The sequence below is a fragment of the Triplophysa rosa genome, linkage group LG4 (genome assembly GCF_024868665.1).
Source record: "Triplophysa rosa linkage group LG4, Trosa_1v2, whole genome shotgun sequence".
Classification (NCBI taxonomy): Eukaryota; Metazoa; Chordata; class Actinopteri; order Cypriniformes; family Nemacheilidae; genus Triplophysa; species Triplophysa rosa.
Window position 1 is genome coordinate 11,969,499 of NC_079893.1, and position 15,933 is coordinate 11,985,431.

The 15,933-nt window shown below is 38.9% G+C and overlaps 2 protein-coding genes across 3 annotated transcripts in view; one reads left to right on the forward strand and one right to left on the reverse strand.

Moving 5' to 3' along the window:
• Positions 1 to 2,019: 2,019 nt before the first annotated feature.
• ube2kb (ubiquitin-conjugating enzyme E2Kb (UBC1 homolog, yeast)) lies at positions 2,020 to 6,518 on the forward strand. Its single transcript, XM_057331449.1, has 7 exons — positions 2,020 to 2,224; positions 2,995 to 3,088; positions 3,200 to 3,258; positions 4,093 to 4,175; positions 4,316 to 4,415; positions 4,501 to 4,629; positions 4,792 to 6,518. Exons 1-7 carry the CDS (start codon positions 2,162 to 2,164, stop codon positions 4,864 to 4,866), a joined length of 603 nt encoding a protein of 200 aa, XP_057187432.1. The 5' UTR covers positions 2,020 to 2,161; the 3' UTR covers positions 4,867 to 6,518.
• Positions 6,519 to 7,226: 708 nt separating this feature from the next.
• The window catches only part of pds5a (PDS5 cohesin associated factor A), a 32,918-nt gene continuing 24,211 nt past the window's right edge, over positions 7,227 to 15,933 (reverse strand). Inside the window, exons 14-34 of one of the 2 annotated variants that reach the window (XM_057331447.1) lie at positions 15,761 to 15,842; positions 15,198 to 15,246; positions 14,976 to 15,115; positions 14,680 to 14,795; positions 13,936 to 14,041; positions 13,665 to 13,825; positions 13,221 to 13,344; positions 12,767 to 12,925; positions 12,605 to 12,673; positions 12,391 to 12,527; positions 12,176 to 12,299; positions 11,684 to 11,888; positions 11,485 to 11,599; positions 10,763 to 10,895; positions 10,541 to 10,660; positions 10,390 to 10,458; positions 10,051 to 10,202; positions 9,883 to 9,967; positions 9,480 to 9,799; positions 7,800 to 8,019; positions 7,227 to 7,585 (exon numbers count right to left, since the gene is read on the reverse strand). In XM_057331447.1, coding sequence (XP_057187430.1) covers positions 7,544 to 7,585; positions 7,800 to 8,019; positions 9,480 to 9,799; positions 9,883 to 9,967; positions 10,051 to 10,202; positions 10,390 to 10,458; positions 10,541 to 10,660; positions 10,763 to 10,895; positions 11,485 to 11,599; positions 11,684 to 11,888; positions 12,176 to 12,299; positions 12,391 to 12,527; positions 12,605 to 12,673; positions 12,767 to 12,925; positions 13,221 to 13,344; positions 13,665 to 13,825; positions 13,936 to 14,041; positions 14,680 to 14,795; positions 14,976 to 15,115; positions 15,198 to 15,246; positions 15,761 to 15,842 — 2,728 coding nt within the window. In that variant the 3' untranslated portion in view covers positions 7,227 to 7,543. The remainder of the gene's footprint in view (positions 7,586 to 7,799; positions 8,020 to 9,479; positions 9,800 to 9,882; positions 9,968 to 10,050; positions 10,203 to 10,389; positions 10,459 to 10,540; positions 10,661 to 10,762; positions 10,896 to 11,484; positions 11,600 to 11,683; positions 11,889 to 12,175; positions 12,300 to 12,390; positions 12,528 to 12,604; positions 12,674 to 12,766; positions 12,926 to 13,220; positions 13,345 to 13,664; positions 13,826 to 13,935; positions 14,042 to 14,679; positions 14,796 to 14,975; positions 15,116 to 15,197; positions 15,247 to 15,760; positions 15,843 to 15,933) is intronic. The other variant, XM_057331448.1, reaches the window with a different exon arrangement.

Below are 15,933 nucleotides of genomic sequence, written 5' to 3' on the forward strand. Positions count from 1 at the left end.
GGGAACCAAAACTGTATATCTTACTATGGTGAAGGACAGGTTTATGAATAGTAAACAGGTTGTGCCGGCGTTGATTGGTATCCATTTTAAAGCTTTCATTTACGTGACCAAATTAATATTAATTATGTTTGTATTAAATATTTCCAGCCCCATTTCCTATATTACCGGCGAACTCAACATTAAGTGATTAATATACATGAGACACGCATCCACGTGATTCCACCATAGTAGGATTCGTAAATGCGCATCAGGGAATGCGAGAGAGCCACGTCGCTCTATGACGTGAGATGTGGCGGATTTTGTAAACTCGACATGCCGTTGCTTTTCTCACCGCGGACCACATCAGCATGCTGCATTGCTGTTTACGTTGTTGTACATATTACAAAATACACTAGTATTTTATATAAGGGAAGGGATACAGACCGATTACACAGTCAGGGAACAGAATTCAACCTTTATGTTTACAGTTCCAAATGTACAGTTAGCATAATAGCTGGAGAGTTCAGACGCAGTGATTTTTTTTAGTGATAATAAAGTTTGGGTGTTCTATGCGGGTAAACAGCATATAGGGAAATGTTATTGTGTCTCCTAAACCCACTTCAAAGATGCTGAAAGCCTCTATTTGCTCGTATGCGTGTTGTTGAATGTTTAAATAGAGAGCAGAATACAACCAATGATCTTTCAGCTGCGCTGACAATACAGTCAAGTGTCATTTCCTTCTGTTGATCGTTCCAAACCACAGGCTGAAAAAATAAAGCAAGTGCATGAATGATTCATGATGACATTGTAAAACTGTCATTAGTGCTTTGTCCTTTTAGATATTTTTTTATTATGTAGGGCTATAGCCTAGCATGATTAGATTTTTTAAATATTATGTACAGTATATAAGCATCATTAGATAAAAGTTTGCTGTTTTTAATTTTTATAACCTTAATAGTCAAATCTTATGTTTCAGCGAAAAGTACACGTTACAGTTAGGTGCCATACTACCCAAAGATTGAGATTATTATAATTGACCTAAATGATGAATATTATTATTTACACAAATATAGACATATAGATTTGGCTTTGCAAACCATAATTGTTCACCCTAAAACAACTCCACAATGAGATTAACTTTGATGTCCAAATGAAGAGTTATTTCCAAAATGAGATAACTTTTTTCAAAAAGTCATGTTTTTTATTGTGCATTCCAATTAATATCAATCAAACTGCAGTTCGTTTGTTTTTATTTAAGACATAATAACTCAAAAAATACAGCTAACTAAGACAATAAAAACATGATAACATAATAAAAAATATTATTTAGTTATCTCATTTTGGAAACAAACTTTTAAAATATACAATATGTTTGGTGCATAAACACATGACTGTGGAAGATGTCTTTTTGCATTTTATAATAACCATTAAACTATTCGCAGAGATTATTATGGAATATGGTGTTTTACAGATTATTCCATATAGTTGGGCAATTCCGCATTATGGATTCTCGTTATAAATTCTCAGAGAATGTATTTATTACCAATACTGTATAATGAATCATCTGTTTATATTTTACGAAACTCTGATGATAGAGTCCAGACATCAGAGACATACTTAGGATTTCTGTGAATTAAAATGTTAGTTTGCATGTGCTCATTTATGAGGAATGTGAATGTGACAGTTCTGTTATGGATGTGACAATTCACTTACCTATTACCTGACTATGGAAAACTTAAACACACTTATGGCTTATACATGATAAACCTGTCCTAGGATGCAAACGGACAGATGTGTTTGAGAAGAATCACATTGGACAGTTACAGATGTGTCTAGGTTTTAGTGAAAATCATGTGACAGCAGTGGCAACACCATATGGATCTGATCTTTCTGCTGCACATTACCTCCACCTGATTCAACAGAGAGGACAAAAGCAGTGTTTTCCAGGCTGTCATTGTGTTTCCTAGTGCATGTACTGGAGCTCAGCGTTTGTTTTCTAGCAAAGGCATACAGAGAGAGCGAGAGAGCGAGAGAGCGAGAGAGCGAGAGAGCGAGAGAGCGAGAGAGCGAGAGAGCGAGAGAGCGAGGTGAAAGTGAAGCTCTATCAGTCTTTGCGGACTGGAGGCTCAAAAACAGCGGAAGAGAGTAAGGAGAGAGAGTGAGAGAGAGTCATCAATCCGCCATGGCAAATATCGCTGTGCAGAGGATCAAACGAGAATTCAAAGAAGTGCTGAAAAGCGAAGAGGTTTGCGAAACGTTACTTCACTCTATTATGGCCGTTAGAACAAACAAACGGACTACAGGGAATAAACAACCAGAAGCCTGTGGGCTAGCGTAGCATGCTAAGCTAACGTTAGCATGAGCTGTCAGATCAAGGCCTTTACATATGGAAGTCACACATTAGCCAAACGTGGTCCTGTTGTTGTGTTAAGACAAAGACAAAATGTTAAAATCATGTACGGACAGGTTCTGCTGTATTTTTAGGGCTTTTGTCGAGCTGTAGTCTGTGTGGTAGCATGCTATTGCACAGTTAGCGTGCTAGCTTCACTGACACTTCTTTAGTAAGCTAGCATAATAGTATCGATCGGGTTTAGAGCATCGTAAAGTATGCTACATTTTTAACTGGTGTAATGCTCGATCACATTTATTTATGTATTAGTGTCAGCTTGGTTGTGTTTGACTAGTTTTCAGGAGTGCAGCACCATGACGGTGTGTCAAAACCTAACTTGGTGAGCTGCCTATCTAGAAAGCATTTTTGAAAATCATGCAAACCTGTGAGAGCTACAAATGATGTCTAGGTAGGTATAGGTAGTAGGTTTTGAGACACAGCCCGTGACTTAAAAATGTATTGGCCATTTCTTTGTTCTGGGCTATAGAGGCATACATTGATGTTGTGATGTATTTTGAGAACAGAATCACACAGACAGACAACCTTGTGTCCGTGTTTCAAGCTACTATCAGGATAACTCTTATATTAAGTTTTAATAAACTTATTTTTGCTCTGCTTTGTAACAGACAAGTAAAAATCAAATAAAAGTAGACCTGGTGGATGAAAACTTCACAGAGTTAAAGGGAGAAATAGCAGGACCACCAGACACACCGTATGAAGGTAGGGCTCTTTTAATCGCTCTTCTGGATGGCTGCCATGATTTGTGCATTTGCATGCGTGTGGTGGGCCAATATGGCAAGACTGAACGTATGAGATCATTTTTCAATACAGGAGGCAGATATCAGCTAGAGATCAAGATCCCGGAGACATATCCCTTTAATCCACCCAAGGTAATCGTTTATTTGTGATTTGTTTTCTTTGTTTTATGTGACAGTTAATGTTAAAGTAATTGGGATCACTGTTAGATAACCTGTTGTTTATTTCCGTAATCTTGCATATTTCCTAGAGTAGGGCAATTTCAGCATTATGGATCAGACATTTTTAGACAAAACTTGAAATATAAGTTCTCAGAGAATATATTAAAGCATATTTTACTAAACCCCTGATGATAGAGTCCAGACATCAGAAAAATCAGCCTATTCATGAGTTTTCTCTTTTTAAAGAGGGAAAGATTTGTGTTATGGATGTGATTTCTGTGAATATAAATGCACAAACCAGAAGCAATAATAATGGAGAAGGGATGGCACTTTAAAGAATATAAATTAGTTACTATATTTTGATTTTCATCCATTTATGAGGAATATGGACTGTTATGGATGTGACAATTCACATACCTGACTCTGGGAAAACTAGGCTTTAAAAACAAAAACATGCTTTAAAAACTTTGAGAGACTTAAAATGGTTATTTAAACCACCAAACGTTGACATCTGACCTATCAGTATGGTGAAAAAAACCTTTGGTAAAAACTTGATATTTAATCTTAAGGTTGACATTCACACGGAATTGGCCATAACAGAATATTTAAGAAAAATGTGGGACTTCATTTTTATCTGTTGATAATGAATAGAATAAATACCAGAATGGAAGCAAGGGTTGGGAGGACTTTTTATTTATTACGGTTTATTAGAATATCGAGCACCAATAAATGATTTACAGTATACACACCTGGAATGTGTAATAAAAACATCCTTAAAGTTGATTAACATTTTTACTGTCGTCTCAGGTGCGGTTTATTACGAAGATCTGGCATCCGAATATAAGTTCGGTTACCGGGGCAATATGTTTGGACATTTTAAAAGACCAGTGGTGAGTGCATACAGTTATTGAACCGGTTTGCGTTTGCTATTATCCATCATAGCCAAGTTTTTAACATGCCATTCATTCTTTCTGAACAGTCCTGTAACCCTTTCAAATCGGCACTCTTTCTTATTCAATGTCCTGTACAGGGCTGCTGCTATGACACTGCGAACAGTTCTCCTTTCACTACAGGCTCTGTTAGCTGCCGCTGAGCCAGATGATCCACAGGATGCTGTGGTAGCCAATCAGGTACATCATGTGTGCGTGAATTATAAATAATGACCAATAATGACAGATAATTGAAATCTATTTAAATGTTGCCGTTGTTTTTCAGTATAAGCAGAATCCAGAAATGTTTAAACAAACCGCTCGGCTTTGGTCCCACGTTTACGCTGGTGCTCCCGCATCCTGTCCCGAGTACACACGCAAAATAGACAAACTTTGTGCAATGGGCTTTGACAAAGTAAGTACTACTGCATAGTGGCTAATATGGTTAATAAATTAGAGATGCATGTGCATTGGCCTTAGTTGTGTATTAAACAATGATTTATCTGAATTATGATGTCATCATGATGCCACTGTGAAAAGGAAGTTGACAAAAAATATGTTCTTTGTCTTTTTTCAGAATGCAGTAATAGTAGCTTTGTCGTCAAAATCGTGGGATGTGGAGACGGCGACAGAGCTGCTACTAAGCAACTGATCGCCCTGTTCTCTTCACCAGGCCATATTTCCCCCATCATGCCCCACTCATCCATACATGCATCACATGTCTAGGTTTGTGTTCAGAGTGAATCTTTGAGGAAGAGCTCTGAGAGGTTGCAGTGGCAGCAGTTAGGCTTCGAGACAATTTGAACATGGCCTGTCTGTCTGTCTTCGCAAATGTTCATGTTTTGCGTTTTCTCCCAACATTTTGATTTTTTGCCTTGTAACAATCATTCCCCCTCAGATTTAGGACGTGTAAAGAAACCCAAGAACAGACAAAGCCTGTGTCATTGTCATCTCACACCAAAAGAAATGAAAGAACACCCACTTGCATCTTTGAAACAATGTTAGTACATGTCAATTAGAATATTTAAGGTTGTGCAAATCTGAAAGATGAAACAGCAGGAATGTTGTTTTTTTGTAAATCATAAAATGGATTTTTTTGATTGGGATATTAGCGTTTAAAAGAAAATCAAAATTACCGCTTCTCTTTAATGTTCTCTTACTATGAACAAATGTGTGATTTTATTTGCTCATTTGATTCTTTTAATGTTTTTTTTTTTGCACTTATCAGCCCTGTACAGCAGTCGATGTGGCCAGATGACATGGTGTTATGTTGCGAGTGCAGACAAGGTTTCAGAATCATTCGTTGAAGTGTTACCTATTAAAAGGAAGATTTGCCCTCTCACTTTTCCCTCTTTGTTTTGGAAGGGGTGAACATGGGATTGGTTGTCACAGAGACTTTTGTTTTGAAAGGCAGCTGTAGGACTTCTGGCTTCTTGATCATTGACAGACATACCTTAAGTTGCCTCTTGAGTTTTTTGTTTCGTTTTTCTTTTGTGAAGAATGTATTGTATGAAACGTTACAGTTAAGTGTAATACTCATGACAAATTTTGTACATGTAGAGATGAGAAAGTAAAGTCTTGAGGGTTGTTCTTAATGAGATTGGCCCTTTTCTTTGTGGCACAATCAAGACAGTGAGACACATTCTGTCACTACGACACAAGTAAAAGGAGTAAACATTTCGGAAGTTTGAAGATTTTGAGTGTGAGGTGTTTTTCTAAGCAGTTAGCTGTCAACGATTCCGTTCCCAAGCTGCAGTGTAACCATTATTGAAAGCTTGGGCCAAGGGCGATTGTCAAATCACGCTTTATGAATCTGGTTTCACCTTGTTTTGTTACAGGAGTCAAGTGTTAAATGTTGTTCTCCTATTACTGCTTGCCCTCCCTCGATTTGATGGCATTCCCACAATCCTATGAAAACGCTCCCACTTTCACAGCTAGTTGCTTTTGTATACCTCCTTTCTCATGTACATACAGCCAAGTTTTCTTTTGGGATAAAGTACTGTTCATCTCTAGAATGCACCATCGATGGCTGGATTTATATTTTGTATGAAAAACGAAAATGACACAAAAAACAAAAGACTGTCTTCCTGTAGTGATCATCTTGTTCAATATTGCACGAAGAAGTGGGACATTAAAGGACACAAATTTCTGTCCAAAGGAGAAATGCAGGTCATGGGCTCTGGGTTTAGTCACTTTAAGCTCCTTTACAAAGCGAAACAGAAAAAACCTACTCGAGCCGTACAAGCATGGTTATTTATTGTGAAACTGTCATATTCTTTTGAATTAAAAAAAGGTGAAATTATACCGTGAATGAGTCCTCTGTACCTTCTTTTGTAGACGTGTCACACTTAAAATGCGTATCTTTCTTTAAAAATAGTCACAAACCTGAAATCAATGGGATTTTTTTGTCTTAAACGTCAAGCAGTACTGATATACACATTTTCACAATTGACTGCCTTTGAATTTCCTGGTCAGGGAGGGGAGAAATGATTAAATGGCCTAATTTGTGTATTTATGCGCTGTACAAGAGTTAAATTTAGTACGTCTAATTAGAAAATGCGTTAAATTCCACATGGAGCAAATGCATCTCGCTATGCTGTGAAATTTAAGGCAACAGTATGAGGAATCCATTCTTGCATACCCAACAGCATAAATAGCAGCGAATCATAGTGGCCTTTCACCTGCGGTGCCTGCCTCATAAATTTAATGTGACTTCTAGGCCCGGTTTCACAGACGAGGCTTAAGGCTAGTCCCAGACTTAAATGAATATTTGAGTGGTCTCAACTGAAAATAACTTCCCCTAACATATCGTAAAATATGTCCGTGCCATTATTTTGTCTAAAAATGCACATAGGTAATGTTTCTTTATAAAGCAGTTTTATAAAAGTGACTCAAATATCCTAATCCAACTAAGGCATAGTCCTGGTTTAAGATAAGCCTTGTCTGTGAAACCGGGCCGTAGAATCTTTTGGTTTAATAGAGGACTAAAAGAGGAGACGGGGAAGAAAACGGTAGAAAACCTTTCCAGGCATTTAATAAGCAACCTTAGTTTGGATTAAAACTTTTTTCTTTTTAAATGTTTTTAAAAATAGCTCCAGACATGGAGGCAAAGAGCAACAAGAAAACATTTCAACAGAAAATGCCAAAAAACAAATTAAAACGAATGAAGAGAAACAGATTTGTGTTTCTACATACAAGTTTTAACATCTGAATCTAAAGAATTCCTCCTCATAATCTGAGGTGCGGGGCAATGACAGTTCAGATTTGTGAAGAGCATTTGATGTGGATGTGATGTGAATGAGTCTCTTCGGGTTGGGTCGTTTCGTCCTTTACTGCCTGACCGTCCTGGTCTTTATAAATCTACGCTTTACCTGAAACAAAGAGAATCATGTAAATCAATCCATATCATAGCAGCATGACAAAGCAACTACAAGTAGGGCATTTACTTATTACCAAAACTTTTAACTTCCAAAAAGGGGGAAATTAACAAACAGTCATCTTGTCCATTTGCTTTAAGCAAAAACATCTCATAACCTATCAGGTTACGGCTTGGCATTACTCTGAATTTTCCTCTCAAACACTCACTGACAGCTCCCCCTGCTCTGCTGTATAGATGGACACTTCCTGATTGGGGCCTGTTGCACCCATGGGCTGCGTGTGAATGGTTTCTCCCTGCTGCTCCAGAAGCTGTGTGAGCGAGAGCAGATACTCTGGGCTGGACTCAAATTCTCTCTCTGTCTCCCCTTCACTTCCATATGTCTTCAGAGATACTTGCTGATCTCGCTGTGCTACTACCTTCGCTGATCTTGGACAAAAAACAAAACATCTGCCTCATCTACACATGCAGACTTGTTTGAAAGGTGACATGAGGAGAGGCCTGTTTACACGTCCCATGCAAATTCGTGCCGAGAGACGCGCTGGATTCTAACAAAATTATTTACACAGAGTTGGATGCAAATTTTTTTGCTGAATGATGTCGATTCGCATTTGTGAGCCAAATTCGAAATGTACTTGGGTCGTTCAAATGCTTTTAATGCAAAACCCATCTGACAATCAGGGAGGGTTTTCATTTTTATGGACCTTAAGTTCAATATATATAAATTTGATGCGTAACGCTACGAAATCTCACCACGAAAAACATTTGGTGTCTCTGGAGAGCTCAGTCACCTTCCATGCCAATGTAACAACTTTGATCTTTTTTGATCGTTCACACATGAAGATGCATTTATGAATTTAACAAAATGATGAGACACTACACCTACAAAAGAATCCTCGGTTGCACTTTATTTTATAGTACGTGTACCTATAGTGTACTTAGCTAAGAAAGTACTGGGTAGTATAAGGTAACTTCATGGTTTAGGGGTAGGTTCAGGGTTAGTACCTAGTTGTTATTATTAACCAGTTACTTTATTTACTGTAATCAGTACACATTGACCACATTTACATGGACAACAATAATCCGATATTAACACGATTAAGACAATACTCTGATTAAGAATGGACCATGTATACAGAGCTTAATCCGTCTAAACTCATAATCGTAGTAAACACAAATCTCCTATTTTAGTCGCATTATCGAAGTGCGGTATAGACATGTACACACCTTAATCGCACTATTACCGGCGCATAGGAACTTTTGCGGCACTGTGCGACAGGTTACACACACGCACGGCAGTGGACAGCCGTTTTGTTTTACGGCAAAAAACATGGCTTCAAGCAAGAAAGCACATTTTTGGTCCGAGCGGGAAACAAGAAAGATGCCAACAATTCTAGAAAATAAATGAAACACCAAAAACTGTATGTGGTACCATGGCGAAGACGAACTGTTTGTTGATACATGCAATTATGGAGGGAACGTCGAACGGCGTCGCTTAGGGACGTAATGACGTACGCCATTAATCGAACTATGTAGTGTAAAACGGGAACATGAAAGACATATTATTAAAGCGACTCATGTAAACACCTTAATCGTAATATTAGCTTACTCAGAATAAGGCAAATCATTCGATTACTGACGTGCATGTAAACGTGGTCAGTGTGTACATGGGAAACAGGACTGTAAAATAAAGTGCAACCGAATCCTCTCGTACCTTATTCCTGGCAGTTACTGTGTAAAACTACACAAAGAACACAAATATTAATCGAAACGTTATTTTAAACAAATGTATTAAATGCCATCCTTCCAGAGCAATGATCTAACTTAAAAGAGTTAGTGTGGGATCACATATATTGCAGGCCTGCGTCATTTCATTTACACCTAGATACCTTTGCAGGTCGATCTGTCTCTGTGGCCCTGCTTCTTTCTGCTGTTTTGGTGTCTTGCTACTGATTGGATCAGCGGAGGCCGTGGAGGTGGGATCCTCAGCAGGTGTCGCTCGTTTCCGGCCGCGTCCGGCTCCTCCCCCCCTCGTAGCCCCGGTCTCTTTATCGGGCGTGGCTACACCAGCGGGGTTTTTAGGGGGTCGACCCCGTCGAGGTTTGCTGGGAGGGGGCTGTGACCCTGCAGGGTTGACGGACTGGCTGTTTTCGGTCCCGTCACTTGCAGGAGCAGCGCGCTTCCTCCCGCTGGCCTGAGGAGTGTCTTCCTGTCAAACAAAAAAACCCAATAAAGATACGACCTATGTGAGCACGTGTATCACTTTCATGCTTCACACAGGCTCTCACCAACCTTTTTTACATCTCCTGTTTTCGTAATGACTGGATTCTCTTCATTCTCTCTCGCTCCTGTTTCAGAGGCCTCAGAACTGGCATCCCTTTACAGAGAGCCACAGAGAATTTGTCAATGGAAGTTACAATTTTATTGTCTTTTCCAAAGAGTGTGTGAATAAACACAAACCTGCTTTTATTTGTTGCAGGGGAGCTGGGCTGGGAGTTGGTGCTTACGTTGCTTCCTGTTTCTGAGGTGGTGGTTTTAGCGTATGGCCTACGCGCCGTTCCCGTTAACGCCTTGTTCACTGTTCCCAGAACAGGTGTCGGCTTTGGTGGTGGCTGAATATGTAGTCAAGTCATTTATTATCCAGTTTTAGTTGTATAAAGCAGAAGTTCCCAAACACATTTGCCTTATGAACCCCAGAGATCTTAATGTTCTAACTTTACTGTATATTTACGCAAAAGTCACCCGGATATCGTTCGCATACAGTAAGAAAGGGCAGCATGCGTCAGCTAAAATCCTTACCTGGATTTTTCCTGTCTGAAGAACTGTTCTGGCCTCTGCTGACAGATATTCCTTATCATTAATAAAGTCCTACAGAGAGGGAGACATGGAATGAGTTTCCTAGGAATGTCAGATTGTAAAGAACAGAGTGGCCCATCAAAGTGAAGATTACCTTATCCGGTGGGGTATAGAACTTGCTAGGCAGCACAGGATCTTTTGGTGACTCCAGATGACAGGAAGTGCTCTTGTTTGCAATCACAAATAACGCCACGTCGCAAACGATGTACAGTTTCTGTGAATTCGTAAAAACGGTAAAAACATAGATATGTAAACACACTTGATGCGTCACCAAGTTCGCATCCAGTCAGACCCTAACAGGTTAAAAGTGACTTACCTCGTTCGCCTTGGGGTCGTCGGGGGATTGAGCGTCTTTTGTTTGTTTGATGTTCTCCACCATCTTCCTCAAGAATGAATGACTGTTATTCTCGTTTTTTGTCATCAAAACCTCCAGCATGAACCACAAGCACCTGAAGACGGGAAAAGTAAAGTTCATTTTAATCGTAATGTACTTTTAGGTGAAAGATAACAGACTTCAACCAGGTGAATACCAAAAATATCTGCAGTGCATCGTGATCTTTTAAAAACATTTGTACTGGTACATTGGTACAGTTATATTTAACCAAAATATTACTCTGAACAAATTAACATCACATTCTTCTAGAAATTCTTGAAATATTAAAAAAGCAATACTTAGAACTAGATTTTTCATCCCTGTCCACCTTTAAAATGCATAACTTGGCTCTATAACTACGTGTGTGTGTGTGTGTGTGTGTGTGTGTACATGAACAGTTTGTTTCCAAAATGAGATCATGTTTATTATGTCATCATGTTTTTATTGTGTTTTATTGTGTTAGTTAGCTGTATTCTTTAGTTATTATGGCTTTAATCAAAACTAACCAACTGCAGTTTGATTGATATTAATTGGATACTAAAAAACATAATTTTTGAAAGAATCTTAAAACAGATTTATCTATCTCATTTTGGAACCAAACACTTCATATATATATATATATATATATAGTGTATGTATGTGAACAGACAATTTAACACTCTTACTCTTTGATGTCTCTGAGCTGCTCAAAGTCCTGTGGTTTGGTGAAGTCTGGATCATGAGCTAGAAGATGGATCATGTATGGCACTACATATTCTGGCAGGAGAGACAGCAGTTTCTCTGAAAGACAACAGAAGATAAACAAGATAAATAAATTGTGGTCCAGGCTGAAGAATCACAGAAACTCAGAATGAGTGTATCTACCATGGGCCATGGGATTCTGTTTGATGTACTCTCTGCGGACACTGATGTTCTTGAGCAGGCACTGCCGGGCATGAGCACGTCGCTCTTTTACTGGGTCTTTAGCGCACAAAGCGAATACAGCCATGTACTCCAGGGGCAACAACAACTTCACCAGGGCAACATGCAACTTTTGAGCAAATATCTGTCGAACCTGGTAGCACTCGTCCTGTAGTGAGAGAGAGACAAATGATGATATTTTGAAAAACGTTGGTAAACAAACAACACTAGCCCCCATTGACTTCCATTGTATAGACACAAAACCACAGACATCTCTCAAAAAATATTTTTCTGTGATGCACAGAAGAAGGAGTCATAGACAAGTTTGGAACAACATTTTACGCTGTATGATATTAGAAAAACGTGCATCAATATAGTCAATATCTCTAAAAAAAAAAAAAGTCAATACATTTCCATGCATGTGTGGGATTTTTAGGAGTTGTGTGTCAAACGCACATTAATGACGAGTCCACAGAGCTGGAACTGTTCTGGAGTAATGATGTCATGGTAGCAAGGCTCCTGAGCCAGTTTCAAGATGGCGCTTCCTGCTGCAAGCCTCAGTCGGGACATGTCAGACTTACTATATTTACAAACACAAAAATGTCACGTCAGAAGTCAATTAGCCTCAAGTATATAGTTTCATGATTCTACACAATCCAAGCAGGCAGTACCTGATCTTTTTCTGCTCTGTGAGGTCTCCCTCGCTGACTAGCATAGCCGAGAGGAGTCTGAGAGTAGAGTTAGCCGACTTCGACTGATTATTCTTCATTCCCAGCAACCAACGCACTAACAGCTTAATGGCCTGCACCTGCAACACACACATATCAATACACACAAAGCGCCAAGTGATGTTGTTTACTCAATGTGACTAAACAAAAGCTCTACCTTAGCCAGCACTTCAGGGGAAACCTCGTCATCGGTTGTCCAGAGTCGTCCATTTTTGTTTCCCACAGACTTAAGAGAGAGAGAGGAAGAGATATGATTGAACTTACAGAGCACTAAACGCTGTAACATGCTCAAACAAGAGTCCTAAATCATCAAGCTCACTCTGTCATTCATCATAAGGTCCTTCACGATAAAATTGGCTACGATGGACTTCATGGGTGATGCGAACTGATCTGGGGCCAGCATAGAGATGTGCCCGAGGGAGACGAGTGGTGTGATGAGCTGTTCAGGCACATCTGCATTCAGACTGCGAGACAACGGCTGAAACAAGACAGCGAGACGAAAAGAGGAATGATTAAAATAAGGCTCCTGTACAATATATTTACAGTTATGTCATCGGGTTATCATCATCATTTAAGAGTCACAATGTCAAGAACTGCATAGATTATCTTAGTGTTAACATTTTAGTTCAGAGGGTCAATACAGAACTTTTCTGGCAACTCCTTTCTCAGGCAAATTGTTGCAGTTGATGTTCTGGCATTTAGAAAAAAAAGTTCTTTGAAATTTATATCAATTGTTGTTAATGTAAAAAAATGCTACAGGCACACGCATTTACCTCAAATATCTGAGCTAATTGGACCTCTTTGTTGTGAAAGATGGCATGGATGCAATGGACTGCCTGTTTCGCCTGGTGAGGGGTGCCTCTTTTTGCCTTCTGATGCAGTACGGGAATAAGAGTCCTGCACAAAGACAAAACAACGTTTTGCTAAACCAAACTTTTATATTTCACTTTAACAGAGTCGATAAGCAGACTAAATGTGACCCAGTCATTTTTTGTCTTTCTACATAATATTAAGACCATTCTGTAACCTTGTTACCTTTAATATATTGACTGAGTAATGCCAAATGTCAAATATTGAAATCAATCCTTGAAATCAAACTTAAATGCTCATTATCTCATCATTTGATTCGCAGACTTTAGCCTGGTTTTCACAGACTGGGTCACAAATGTTTAAACTTTTGGTACCAGCTCCTAACAGTTGATTAAAAGTATACGTACGAGCGAATCTGTGGCAGCTCTGTCTCGATCTTCTGTCCTGTGTTTCTGAAGATCTGTATTGCAGCTTCTGCTACTTTATCGTCCTCCATCTTCAGACACTGCAGCAGAGACTCGTAGGTCTCAGTTGAGTGGAATGCAGTTGGGTGAGTAAATGACAAAATCTGGGGTGAGAGATCGAATAGGAAACTTTTTACACATAGTCAAGAATATGGCAAAAACAGAATTAAAAGCTGCAATATCCTAGTATCCCGGTACATTTCCCAGTACTAACCTTGAGCAGCTCGAGCCCAGCGCGGATGGCAGTATCAGGGGTTACTCCCTCTTCATCATCATCAGCAGTACCCTCGACTGACTTATTCAACAGCTTTACCAATGCACTGTACGCACACAAACCATATATCATTACAGTGATTCAAAAGCTGTAGTTACACATATCCCTCACTAGGTGTCTCACTCTTAAACAGCCATTCAAGTCTGTTACACAACCGTTGGAAAAAACCACACAGCCAATATTGCCCTTATCTCTCTCCCACTCACTCAGTTTCTATTCCTCTCTCACTCTTTTCTGGCTTCTGCAGGTGCACTGATATGAGTCCACATTCTATACCGGCGTGCATTCTCTTCTGTGCACAATTTCAATTTCCTTTGAATATTGGATCTTGAGTACTGACTGTGTTATTTGGCAAGCATTCAAGTTAGATCAGTACATTCAGACATAGTTTAGATCCAGTATATCAACATCAATTGCTATTGTAATGACTATTCTACAAAACAGCGATGTGTTAGTGTAGAAAGAGAAAAACTGGCATTGTCTCATGTGAATCATTTTATTGTGGATGTTGAATTGTTTATTTAAAAAGCAAAACATGTAATTAATAAAAACGATGTGAATTTTAATCGGATCAAAAAATAGAGCTACATATGAAACATTTTCGAAAACGCCAAATGCATGTTTATTAACTCAACTTTCCCCAAAGACAACGCATTTCTTAGCTTCCTCATTCAGACACAGTACCTGATGGCCTCAGAGTCTATGTGAACAGGTGCGATTCTCTCCAGCAGGAATTTCACCATCTCCAGGAACGGATTTGTGGGCTGCTTGGGGAAAGTCAGCTTTCGTGTGATTTCTCTCTGAAAAAACATGCCCAAATAATTCAATATTCCTTAAGAAGATACATGAATTGTTTTTTGTAGACACATAAATGCTCAACAAATGAAAATCTGTATACTTTTCAGCAATGTGACCACAAACATTTCCGAAGGGTTTCTGAATGTGACTGATGATGATGATGTAATGATGATTAAACTCACCACACATTGTTCAGCCTGTTTGCAGGAGCAGGTGGGACTGATGAGCTGGTCGAGCTGAAGACGTAATTTCTCATCCTCGCCCAGAGCCTGATTAAACTTCTTCATGAAGTCCTGAGCTTTTCCTGGGTCTGGGAGATTCTCTGAGGGAGTGAGAGATTGTACACTGTAAAACCTGTTATCTCTCATAACTGTATGTTTATAGAAGATATGCATGTTACTTACTAGCAATGGTCATTAGCTTGCTAAACATGGCTGTGGTGTTTGCTTCAGACTGCATGGAGAGAAAAGCATCAAAGTTATTCAACAACTACAGCAAAATTCTTAACTGAATGATATACACACCTACAAAATAAAAACTAAACAGTAAACACTACTTTGAATATTCTTTTTTACCACACCTAGATTAAATAAGTAGTCTGACCAACTAGCAAGTCTTTGTAAATTTAAATGAGACCAATTTAACTTTTTGTCAGAAAAAAAACTGATGACTTGTAAGACTAGTCAAATCAGTTTATGAAACAAGCCACTGACATACAAAAAAAAGTAGTTCATATAACGTGCTAATAATGACTTCAGAAGAGTTACAATATAGCAAACGAGAAACTACAGATCACTTTTATAATTGTGTGTTTCGTTGGGTTGTTTTTGAAGCCCGAAAGGTGGTGAATGCGATAGTATAGAAAAACCAGAATAAAGAATGAATTGTTTGGGCTGAACTATCCCTATAATTCCAATTGAGAATCAGTTCCATGAGAACTGTATAAAAACATGTCTTCGTGACTTACTGTAGGCAGTTTGTGTAGGTCCAGCAGTTCTCGAACGAGACCTCTCAGCATATTCTGACACTTCCACATTTCATTCAGTGCTCTGGAAGAATGAGACGAGACATTTCATTAGTGAGATTAAGTGCTGTTAATACTGATAAACTGAAACAACATCAATGAGTTAGATGAGAACT

Bases quoted from the DNA above. Each gene is read 5' to 3' on its own strand.
- ube2kb (XM_057331449.1), top strand. From the start codon at position 2,162: ATGGCAAATATCGCTGTGCAGAGGATCAAACGAGAATTCAAAGAAGTG. The intron at 3,089-3,199 runs GTAGGGCTCTTT...TTTTCAATACAG, and splicing joins ACCAGACACACCGTATGAAG to GAGGCAGATATCAGCTAGAG. The intron at 4,176-4,315 runs GTGAGTGCATAC...TGTCCTGTACAG, and splicing joins GACATTTTAAAAGACCAGTG to GGCTGCTGCTATGACACTGC.